This window comes from Tiliqua scincoides, chromosome 2, assembly GCF_035046505.1.
Source record: "Tiliqua scincoides isolate rTilSci1 chromosome 2, rTilSci1.hap2, whole genome shotgun sequence".
Classification (NCBI taxonomy): Eukaryota; Metazoa; Chordata; class Lepidosauria; order Squamata; family Scincidae; genus Tiliqua; species Tiliqua scincoides.
In genome coordinates, this window is record NC_089822.1 from 257,563,274 (window position 1) to 257,575,746 (window position 12,473).

Consider the following 12,473-nt stretch of genomic DNA (forward strand, 5'->3'; position numbering starts at 1 on the left):
TGAGACATGTATGGGCCACTATTACCCAACACAGGAATGTGGAGACACCTGATGCCAAATGGTTAACACTCACCCTGATATTGCCAGCCAGAAAAGGAAGTATCAGGCACAAAGGAAAGGTGTACTGTACATTTTCAGGGGACTTTGCTGTTAGATCCTTTAAAAAAAATTATGTTGCATAGGAAAAAATTCTGCACATGGTCAGATATTCAGCCCTAAGTGCCAGACTTTTTTTAAAGCAAAGATGGCAACTCTACCTACCAAGTGCTTGCTAGCTTAGGGCTTATTCTGGAATCACATGTAGGACTGTCATGTTTTTCCCCTGGAAGAGAATCTGTGATTTTAAGTTTCTAGGCAGTTCAGCAGGTTCAGTGTCTGCAAAAAAAAATTGGCAACCAGAATCACACCTGGTTTGTGTTTACTCATCCTGGCATTTGTGTATCAATCATATTCCCTGACTTAAATTTATCATGGCACACATTAGCTGTTCCCAAACTGTGGGTCATGACCCAATTTTTGGTGGGTCTCAGAAATGTATAGAATTTACAAAAAAAGAGATTAATTACAGTGGGTCCCCATATCCATGGTTCCCATATCCGCGGATCCAGTTATCCACAGATTGGATCTGTGGGAGCCCCCTGTATGCACCCCCTGTAGAGGTGAGGAGAGCTCTGCTCCCCTCAGCTCTTGGGGGACCTCTGAGCAATTTCGGCAGACTGAGCCTCTAGCGCTAAGTCTGAGCCCGGCAGAGGTTGCTCAGAGGACCCTCTTAGGCTCAGAAGACCCTCCAGAGGCAAGGGGAGCAGAGTGTCCAGCCACTGGTGTAGCTAGAGGGGGTGCAAAGCACTAAGTTTTGCAGGGAGCTTCACAGCAGTGGCCCCTCCCTCCCTTTGAAGTAGTGGAGGGGGGGGAGAAAAATGCCTGGCTTGAAGGGGAAAGAGAGGGGCCACTTGCATGCTGTGGTGAGGCTCCCTGCAAAACAGTGCCACTGCGTCCAACCACATTTTATTACCTGGACAGGCAGTGAGAGAGAGGGAATGGATTGGAAGGAAAGGAGCAGGGCCATCATTTTGCTTCTGACATCCAAGAGCCAATTTAGCCCCGGCCTGGACCAGATAACATGATTTAACTACAAAGAGGGTGTTTGTTCTTTTTGATTAAAGATACCATTCAAAAAACATAAATGTCTGGTAATGTTTTTACTTAAACAAAGTGAACAGTTTATACTTTACAGTTTCGTGAAACGTGGACTTCACCAGTTTCAGTGGGGGAAATGGCTGGCTGTGCACCGTTAACTGCTCAAATGGACAAACGAAATATACTTGTACTCAGTCATTATTCTACAGCATCTGGGACAAGGAAATAGGCTATTTTGGCCTATTGCTTCCTTTTTGACAGAGGAATTGACTGGGATCTTTTTTGTTGACATACACAGTACCAGCAAAATGGGGACAAGCCAGAGTCGTCTATGGGGATCCTGAGGGCCAGTGGTGCCTGAGGATATCACATGCTGTTGCTGGGCCTGATTCTGTCCTTTCTCCAAGGAGCCTATGTCGTGAATATGTACATGTTAGGCCTTGGTTAGCATGTGGAGCCTGAACCAAAATGAGTCAGTAACGGAGAAGTTGCTAGCAGTTCCTAGCTGTAAGAATGTGAGTAAGAACATAAGAACAGCCCCACTGGATCAGGCATAGGCCCACTTAGTCCAGCTCCCTGTATCTCACAGCAGCCCACCAAATGCCCCAGGGAGCACACCAGATAACAAGAGACCTCATCCTGGTGCCCTTCCTTGCATTGGCATTCTGACATAGCCCATTTCTAAAATCAGGAGGTTGCGCATACACATCATGGCTTGTACCCCGTAATGGATTTTTCCTCCAGAAACTTGTCCAATCCCCTTTTAAAGGTATCCAGGCCAGATGCCATCACTACATCCTGCGGCAAGGAGTTCCACAAACTGACCACACGCTGAGTAAAGAAACATTTTCTTTTGTCTGTCCTAACCCTCCCAACACTCAATTTTAGTGGATGTCCCCTGGTTCTGGTGTTATGTGAGTGTAAAGAGCATCTCTCTATCCACTTTATCCTTCCCATGCATAATTTTGTATGTCTCAATCATGTCCCCCATCAGGCGTCTCTTTTCTAGGCTGAAGAGGCCCAAACACTGTAGCCTTTCCTCATCAGGAAGGTGCCCCAGCCCAGTAATCATCTTAGTCGCTCTCTTTTGCACCCTTTCTATTTCCACTATGTCCTTTTTGAGATGTGGCAACCAGAACTGGACACAATACTCCAGGTGTGGCCTTACCATCGATTTGTACAACGGCATTATAATATTAGCCGTTTTGTTCTCAATACCTTTTTTAATGCTCCCAAGCATAGAATTGGCCTTCTTCACTGCCGCCGCACATTGGGTCGACACTTTCATCGATCTGTCCACCACCACCCCAAGATCTCTCTCCTGATCTGTCACAGACAGCTCAGAACCCATTAGCCTATATGTGAAGTTTTGATTTTTTGCCCCAATGTGCATGACTTTACACTTACATTGAAATGCATCAGCCATTACACAAAGATTGTTGTCTCTCTTCTGCTGGCCAGAAAGGTCAGACAACAAGAATTACAACCCATTGGAATGTAGTACCTTTGCAGACAGAATGGCGCCTTATCAAGCTGATGAAATGCAGCTGTGGATCTCCAGTTGGGAGGGGTAAGAACCAAGAGGGCTAGCAACCAGGCCCACTTCCAGAAGGTTCTGTCCTCAAAAGTTTCTGATTGTCAGTCTAAATAAGTATGAAGTCACCTCAGTACTATTAGCATAAGAAGTATAATAATGAATGCCCCAAAGGGTGTGTCCGGCCCTTCTTGGACAGAGGTTTTGGGTGCAACATCCTACAAGCTGTGAGCTCCATTGTCCAACATGGGCATCTGGCCTCACAGGTAGCCTGGAGCTAAAAGATCTACAAGAAGCTGACCCAGGTGAGAGATAGGGATTAATAGAGATAGCCAGCTATTGGGCCTTGCATCTCCCTGAGTTGCTCCCGTGAGAAGCCACCAAAGCTGAACCCAAATCAAGGACCTGTCGTGAATATGAACATGTAAGGCCTTGGTTAGCATGTGGAGCCTGAACCCTAGCTGCAGGAATGTGAGTAAACAAACACAAAGATTGTTGTCTCTCCTCTGCTGGCCAGAAAGGACAGACAACAAGAATTACAACCCATTGGAATGTAGCACCTTAGCCTGGAGCTAAAAGATCTACAAGAAGCTGACCCAGGTGAGAGATAAGGATTAATAGAGATAGCCAGCTAGCTTTGTTATTTTATTGCTGATATGTTTCCTAGATGTTTATGCCTCTAGCATTTGCTGCCTTATGTAACCTTATGTATTTAATAAACTAAAATCTCTTTTACTAAGTTGTTTCATTGTCTGTTGGGGACAAAAGTTCAGAATCCTGCCTAGCCGTTCAGCAAGCTGCCAAGTGCTCATTGAGGTCTAGTAACTTGAGGACTGAAGCTTTAATTGGAGAAAGCGCTCAGTGCCTGCAAGGGATAGAATTAAGCCTAGAGGCTCTCAGTGTCCCTGGACTGAGGCACTGGCACATACAGGGTGGTGGCAGTACAACTGAACAGGGGGCCTTGAGGGTCCTAGGGTTTGAGAACCAAGAACTCTGAGCACCCCAAACCCCCCTAAGTTTGCGACAGCCCATTACTTTATTCAACTGATTTTAATAGTTTTTAATCATTGCTCTTTGATATTTTATACATATTTAAACTGTGTCAGTGGCAAACCTGCCCCCATGGTGCCCCGGGGGAAAGGTCCATGACAGTGCCCCCCCCACGAAGCCGCCCCCCCACCTACGTTCCCCACCTGGAACGTGATGGAGCCTCGCACAACTCAAAGACCAAATGGGGAAGCATTCTGAGGCTTCCCCATGGTCTCACACTGGGCTTCCTGAAAACTGGAAGCACAGTTGCCAACTGTGTCAGGAACCTCAAGAGGCTTCCTGTGCAGTCCTAGGGGTGTATAAGGCTTCATGCCCAGGGCATTTGCCCCTTTTGTACAACAGCAGGTCCGCTGCTGAACTGTGTAGTAGCCTAATCTTAAGCAGCGCTGGGGCAGCAGCTCCACATCGCCTGCGGTGTATCCAGCACTGGGATCGAGTAGGCTGGATCTCCTTGGGTAAGGGGACATTTGTTCCCTTACCCTGTGTAAAGAGAGCACCAGCCTGCTCAATGTGGCTACGCAGATCGGTACCAGCAAAATTGCTGGCACAAGTCCAAGAAGACTGACTCAGACTTTCAAGCCTAGGAGAGGGAATAGGATTTGGCAGAGGACAGCCGACCCCACCCCCCTCCTGGGCCTGAACTAACCCCCTCTGCCCTCTGCCCTCCACCCTCCTCTGCACTACCCAGCAACTACTCCTCTGCACTACTTGTTGGGCACTGATCCTGGATTATTTATGGCATGTTTGCCACACCGGTGCAGTGGTTGCTGCGCCAGCATAATTTGCTTTAAGGACCTTAGAGTGGAAAGGTGGGGTGTAGCATTATGAAAGAGTGCTTAAATGCCAACCTCACTCTTAATCTACAGGATCCCACTCATCACCCAAAGAGCTCAGTGGACCTACTCCACAACTGTATAATAACCCATTTTTACTCCATTTTAACCATATGTAACTTTTTATTCATCATGTTCAGAAGTGACCATTGAAATGAGCGTTGTTGATAAATAAAATTTGGGGGACAGGGAAAGGTGGAAGGTTTGAGCAGGAACTATTGCGGTACAATGGCAGCAGAACAATTGGAAAGCACGATTTCAGCACACACACACACACACCACCACCAGAAAGTTAGGGGGCACTTCCCTTACCCCCAATTTATCCGACCCACCCCTTCATGCCATGGGGTAGAGCAAAACAGAGAGAAGAATACAGCAAGGTTATGCTTGAGAGGACAGACTGATTTTGCTGGATCTCACTCCTCCACCTCAAATAAAGGCTCATCTAGGATAGGGAAGAAGAGGCATGGAGGTGGGGTGGAGAAACATTTTGGAGAAATTTCAAATTTAACATTGAAGCATACTTTTCTAACTTCATCCATAGCCATTATTTTTACCCCAGTTTGGGTGGAATCAAGTGTTAATACGATAAAGTGCAGTTCACAGCCTTGATATGATGAAGTTTGAAAAATAACAGGTGTAGGAAGGATTTTGTAGCACAGGAAGAGACTTGTGGGATTTAGGGGAGGTTTAGGCAGCGGTTGGCAGCTGATGTTGCGAACCACAACAAAGTTAGATCTTGTGGGATCTGGAACTTTGTATTAGGCAGAGAAGATTGGTGGAGGATGTGGGTCAGTAAGGTTCCCTACGCAATCTGCGGGTTGGTACAGTGGGCACCCTACACAGTCAAGCGGTAATTGGGGTGGAGTTGGGGACGCACATCCCAGATGATGGTAAGAAGTTGGCGCAGGACCCGATCTTTGCCCCGAGCTTGTCCTCCCTGCATTGCCTGAAGTTTCTTGCGTGTTTGGGCCTCCACTTCAGCAGACAAGTTCCCCTGTGAACCCAGGGCCTGGGGAAGAAAAGAGCATGATTATTACAAAATTATTAGTGCTTATGAAATGGCCTCCCCACCTGAAAGCACCCAGAGGGGAATCATGTCTATCCTGAAACTATAGCAGTATACCCTGCCTGTCCAAATATCCTGCTATGTTCCAAAGGCTCAGGATGGATTACAGTAAATCCTTATCTGCTCCACAGTCCTGAAAATTGAGAAAGACAGTGATTTTCCCAAGACCCAGAGAGCTTGTTTTGTGGCCAAACTGAACTTTGTCCTGCTACATCCAAAACATCAATACAACACTTGCTCAGGAAGGAGTCACGCTGAAGAATCTTTCCCATACCACAAATGCCAGCCTGATCCCCCAAATCCCATTGCTAACTGGAGAGAAAGCTATGACGTTTGCCCTACAGCAGTGGTTCTCACAAATTTAGCACCCACTTTTCAGAATGAGAATCTGTCAAGACCCACCAGAAGTGCTGTCATGACCAGAAGTGACATCATCAAGCAGGAAAATTTCTAACAACCCTAGGCTGCGATCCTACCCACACTTACCCAGAAGTAAGTTCCATTGACTACCATAGTTAAAAGAATACAAATAGTAGCTTGTTAAAAGTGCAGGTCTGTAACATTTCCCCAAATGCAGTCACATACCATGGTAGTATCAAGTCTAATATATTAAATAAAATATTGAAGGAATGGGGACCCACCTGAAATTGGCTCGCGACCCTCTTAGTGGGTCCTGACCCACAAACACTGCCCTACAATGAGTCACCCTTTTTCTTCTCTGCTCCTAATGCCTCTTCATGACATTCAAAATTATGACATTCATGGCCTTCAAATTCCCATAATGCCCCCAATAATACCTTGTTGAAGCCTCTCCCCTCTACTCTCCCATCCTGTTTCATCCCAGCATCCTTTCTCTACTTGCAGGGAATCCCAGCAAGGCACTCAGGGCCCTCCGTCTCACCGCCTGCTGCTTCTGCTGGAACTCCCTCTCTCGCTCCAAGCGGTATTGCTCAATTTCAGCCTGGGCTTCTTCCTTGGCCTGCTTCAGCCGCCGCGCTTTCCCTGGGATGAGGAGATGACAACACAGACACACATAGAAGGACAAATGGAGACACAACCTTCTCAGTACCTTCTTCTTGCCCCCCCAGCAGTCCTAGCCCCAGCTCCCATTCCCCTCTGTTGCAACCTGAACAACACCAGAATGATCTTCCCATGCAGCCCTCCCTGCTCCATTCTGGTCTGCTAAAGCCTTCCCCAGATAATAGGAGGTCTCGCTCACGTTTCCGGGCCTCCGCCACCTTTTCTGCAGCCCTTTTCTCAGCCTGCAGCAACTGCTGGATTCCTTGGGTTTGGCTGGCCATGGTTCTCTAGCAATGATGCTCAAAACAGCTAAGCCTGCTGCATCCGCTGAGTGGGTACCACATCCTGGCAAAGCAACTCCAGGTCCTAGTGCCCCTCCTTTCCTAGTTTCTATCAGTATTCTGATACAAGAACCTATCATGGGTTACTAGATGCAACAGCGGACATGGTTTTCCGGTACTTTTAATACAGAAAAATACAATATATTTTCTGTATAGCAATGATGTGAACCATATAGCAATGATGTAATCTTTCTGCCTCCAAAAGGCAGGTCATAAGAACATAAGAACATAAGAACAGCCCCACTGGATCAGGCCATAGGCCCATCTAGTCCAGCTTCCTGTATCTCACAGCGGCCCACCAAATGCCCCAGGGAGCACACCAGATAACAAGAGACCTCATCCTGTTGCCCTCTCTTGCATCTGGCATTCTGACATAACCCATTTCTAAAATCAGGAGGTTGCGCATACACATCATGGCTTGTAGCCCATAATGGATTTTTCCTCCAGAAACTTGTCCAATCCCCTTTTAAAGGCATCTAGGCTAGACGCCAGCACCACATCCTGTGGCAAGGAGTTCCACAGACCGACCACACGCTGAGTAAAGAAATATTTTCTTTTGTCTGTCCTAACCTGCCCAACACTCAATTTTAGTGGATGTCCCCTGGTTCTGGTATTATGTGAGAGTGTAAAGAGCATCTCCCTATCCACTCTGTCTATCCCCTGCATAATTTTGTATGTCTCAATCATGTCCCCCCTCAGGCGTCTCTTTTCTAGGCTGAAGAGGCCCAAACACCATAGCCTTTCCTCATCAGGAAGGTGCCCCAGCCCCGTAATCATCTTCGTCGCTCTCTTTTGCACCTTTTCCATTTCCACTATGTCTTTTTTGAGATGCGGCGACCAGAACTGGACACAATACTCCAGGTGTGGCCTTACCATCGATTTGTACAACGGCATTATAATACTAGCCGTTTTGTTCTCAATACCCTTCCTAATGATCCCAAGCATAGAATTGGCCTTCTTCACTGCTGCCGCACATTGGGTCGACACTTTCATCGACCTGTCCACCACCACCCCAAGATCTCTCTCCTGATCTGTCACAGACAGCTCAGAACCCATCAGCCTATATCTAAAGTTTTGATTTTTTGCCCCAATGTGCATGACTTTACACTTACTGACATTGAAGCGCATCTGCCATTTTGCTGCCCATTCTGCCAGTCTGGAGAGATCCTTCTGGAGCTCCTCACAATCACTTCTGGTCTTCACCCCTCGGAAAAGTTTGGTGTCGTCTGCAAACTTAGCCACTTCACTGCTCAACCCTGTCTCCAGGTCATTTATGAAGAGGTTGAAAAGCACCTGTCCCAGGACAGATCCTTGGGGCACACCACTTTTCACTTCTCTCCATTGTGAAAATTGCCCATTGACACCCACTCTCTGCTTCCTGGCCTCCAACCAGTTCTCAATCCATGAGAGGACCTGTCCTCTAATTCCCTGATTGTGGAGTTTTTTTAGTAGCCTTTGGTGAGGGACCGTGTCAAACGCCTTCTGAAAGTCCAGATATATAATGTCCACGGGTTCTCCCACATCCACATGCCTGTTGACCTTTTCAAAGAATTCTATAAGGTTTGTGAGGCAAGACTTACCCTTACAGAAGCCATGCTGACTCTCCCTCAGCAAGGCCTGTTCGTCTATGTGTTTTGAGATCCTATCTTTGATGAGGCATTCCACCATCTCACCCGGTATGGATGTTAGGCTGACCGGCCTATAGTTTCCCGGGTCCCCCCTCTTTCCCTTTTTAAAAATAGGTGTGACATTTGCTATCCTCCAATCTTCTGGCACCGTGGCCGTTTTGAGGGACAAGTTGCATACCTTAGTCAAGAGATCTGCAACTTCATTCTTCAATTCCTTAATAACTCTTGGGTGAATGCCATCAGGGACCGGTGACTTATTGATCTTTAATTTATCAATGAGGTCTGAAACATCTTCTCTTTTAACCTCTATCTGACTTAACTCCTCGGTCAGGAGGGGCCGTTCGGGCAGCGGTATCTGCCCAAGGTCTTCTGCCGTGAAGACAGATGCAAAGAACTCATTTAATTTCTCTGCCATCTCTAAGTCTCCTTTTATCTCACCTTTCTCTCCCTCACCATCCAGAAGGCCAACCGCTTCTCTGGCGGGTTTCCTGCTTCTAACATATTTGAAGAAGCTTTTATTATTCCCCTTAATGTTGCTGGCCATGCGTTCCTCATAGTCTCGCTTGGCCTCCCGTATCACCTTTTTACATTTCTTTTGCCACAGTTTATGTTCCTTTTTATTCTCCTCATTAGGGCAAGACTTCCATTTACGGAAGGAAGCTTCCTTGCCCTTCACAGCCGCTCTAACTTGGCTGGTTAGCCATGCGGGCACCCTCCTGGATTTAGTGGAACCCTTCTTTCTTTGCGGTATACACCTCTGCTGGGCCTCTATTACTGTTGTTTTAAGCAGCCTCCATGCACTCTGGAGAGATTGGACTCTTTTTTTTTTCTGAGCTGTCTGTGACAGATCACGAGAGAGATCTTGGGGTGGTGGTGGACAGGTCGATGAAAGTGTCGACCCAATGTGCGGCGGCAGTGAAGAAGGCCAATTCTATGCTTGGAATCATTAGGAGGGGTATTGAGAACAAAACGGCTAGTATTATAATGCCTTTGTACAAATCGATGGTAAGGCCACACCTGGAGTATTGTGTCCAGTTCTGGTCGCCGCATCTCAAAAAAGACATAGTGGAAATGGAAAAGGTGCAAAAGAGAGCGACTAAGATGATTACAGGGCTGGGGCACCTTCCTTATGAGGAAAGGCTACGGTGTTTGGGCCTCTTCAGCCTAGAAAAGAGACGCCTGATGGGGGACATGATTGAGACATACAAAATTATGCAGGGGATGGACAGAGTGGAGAGAGAGATGCTCTTTACACTCTTACATAATACCAGAACCAGGGGACATCCACTAAAATTGAGTGTTGGGCGGGTTAGGACAGACAAAAGAAAATATTTCTTTACTCAGCGTGTGGTCGGTCTGTGGAACTCCTTGCCACAGGATGTGGTGCTGGCGTCTGGCCTAGACACCTTTAAAAGGGGATTAGACAAGTTTCTGGAGGAAAAATCCATTACGGGGCACAAGCCATGATGTGTATGTGCAACCTCCTGATTTTAGAAATGGGTTATGTCAGAATGCCAATGCAAGGGAGGGCACCAGGATGAGGTCTCTTGTTATCTGGTGTGCTCCCTGGGGCATTTAGTGGGCCGCTGTGAGATACAGGAAGCTGGACTAGATGGGCCTATGGCCTGATCCAGTGGGGCTGTTCTTATGTTCTTATGTTCTTATTTATTAAAGAAGAGGAAGGTCCTCCTTCCTCTTCTTCTATCAATGCTTGAGAGTAATTCACGCACCCTGCTGTGAGTGCCCAGAGGCAACATAGGAGAGGGCTTCTCCTGTACTGTTTACTGATGAAAAATGTATATCGGGAAGGCCCAGCTGATTGTGTCAGAGGGCTGAAAGGATGAGAAAAGTTGTTCCTGCCACAACACCCTCTTCTGTTAGTAAAGATCTGGAGCAGGCTTTAGTCCCTCCTGCATCTGGTCATCCCATCCTAAATCATAGTCCCTTTTACCACTTCTCCTTCCTCCATCCCAGGGCTTCTCTCTCTGGCTGAACTCAAATCCCAGAGCCAGTGTGGATTAGTAGATAAAAACTAAACTGGAGTCTTGTTAAAATTGTCACCTTATGAACCTGTCAGTTGACCTTTGCAAAGTTGCTTTAATCTGCAATTTAAAATGCAGATTAAATTGACCTAATTCACCACGTTTTTTTCGAGGACACAAAAGATGACACAAAAGTCTTGTACGCATGTCAAGCATTTGGACCAGTTAGTCCAATTAGTAAAATGCAGATTGCAAGCTTAGAAGCGCATTGAACTCTTTGGTTCAAGGGAAAAAATAAGTAATTTTTTTCCTTTTAAAATTATTATTTCATATTCATACCCCTCCCTTTTTGCCTGACAACAGACTTTCAAGGCAGTTGGCAATGAAAGAAAATTAATAAATAATGTCTTTTTTTAAAAGATGACCAATGATGGCTTGGGCAGATGATGATGTAAATCTTGGCCTCAGATGTTACTGCTGCTGCTTCACTGTCCTTCACATATTCCTTGATTATGGAGAGAATCGTCCTCACTCAGTGTGTTACCTAGCAACCTATCTAACAACCAGCTTCAGGTAGCATCACTTGTTTATGGACTTGTGAGGCTCAGCATCTCCTCACCTGGGCAGCTGGACGGTCTGCAGCTCTTAGATTTTCCAGATGGCACACACAACTGATCATTGAAAATGTGTGTGTGGTCTCTCTCTTTCTCGCTCTCTCACACACACACCTTAGAGGTTATTACTGCTGCTGAATATGAACTCTAGAGGTTGTCGATCAATAAATAATTTTTAGTGAGTTATTAACTTGCCTTTTAAAATGATTACATTTAAAGAAAGTTGCATATCAACAGAACCACAACAACCTAAGGGCGCAATCCTAACCCACTTTCCAGCACTGACATAAAGGCAATGCAACTCTGAGGTAAGGGAACAAACATTGCTTTACCTTGAGGAAGCCACCATGACTGCCCCCCAACTGCAGGATGCAGCACATGCCCTACTGGTACAGCTATGCCAGCGCTGGAAAGTTGGTTAGGATTGCGCCCGAAGATACTGAACAAAGCCAGAGGGCCAAATGACATGCCATGTTAAATATGTGCTATGGAGCTGCAAGCAGGATTGTAAAACTGCTTTTACAAAGGGGGAGCCCTTTGCCACTGATTCAGATGAGATGACGCTATTTGACCATGGAGGAAAGCTCCCTTTGCTACCAGTAGTCAAAGGGGGGGGGGGGAGTTCAGATTGGAACTATAATGGACTGCAGACCAGATCAATATCCCCTCCCATCCCAGCATGTGCTATAATACATATAAGGGAAAAACAAACTCACAGCTGCATAGCGTATGTTTAATGTAATGTGTGGCTTATCCCTGAAATCTCTTACTATATAATAAACATTAGAAAAGACCAAAAGACCATAATTAATACAGTATTTTGTTTTTATCCCTTGTCTAAGCACACTAGAATCAAAACAGGTTCCCAAAAACTGTTGAACGAGGCTCTGAGCAATAAATCAGCTGAAGTTATATTTACTGGAGGTACTGATAAAAGCAGTGCAACCTAATGTGTACTTTGCATCCTGGGCACAAGTTGTTTTTCTTCCAAGAATTGCTTGCAGTGATGTAAGTTGTTAAACAACTGATGTCTGGAGCTTGATGCAACACCCAACACTAACCTGTGTGTCCTGCTTCTATTGGTTGTTCCGTTGTCAAGATTACACACATATCTACTTCAGGAATTCCAAAGAGAGTCAAGCTGCTGAGCAACAACAGAGCTGCACCGGAGGCCCTACAACACTGTGATCGTCAGTTTTAAAAAACCCTGAAATATGATGTCCATTTCAGCCTGGTGGTGCAGCTTAGACACCCTTGCAATTTTA

The 12,473-nt window shown here is 46.2% G+C and overlaps 1 protein-coding gene across 1 annotated transcript; it reads right to left on the bottom strand.

Annotated features, from left to right (window-relative positions):
- Positions 1-5,392: 5,392 nt before the first annotated feature.
- On the bottom strand, positions 5,393-6,924 carry ATP6V1G2 (ATPase H+ transporting V1 subunit G2). Its single transcript, XM_066617252.1, has 3 exons — positions 6,843-6,924; positions 6,525-6,625; positions 5,393-5,566 (listed from the first exon to the last, which is right to left on the bottom strand). The coding sequence occupies exons 1-3, from the start codon at positions 6,922-6,924 to the stop codon at positions 5,393-5,395; spliced, it is 357 nt and encodes a 118-aa protein (XP_066473349.1).
- Between the last annotated feature and the right edge of the window lie 5,549 nt (positions 6,925-12,473).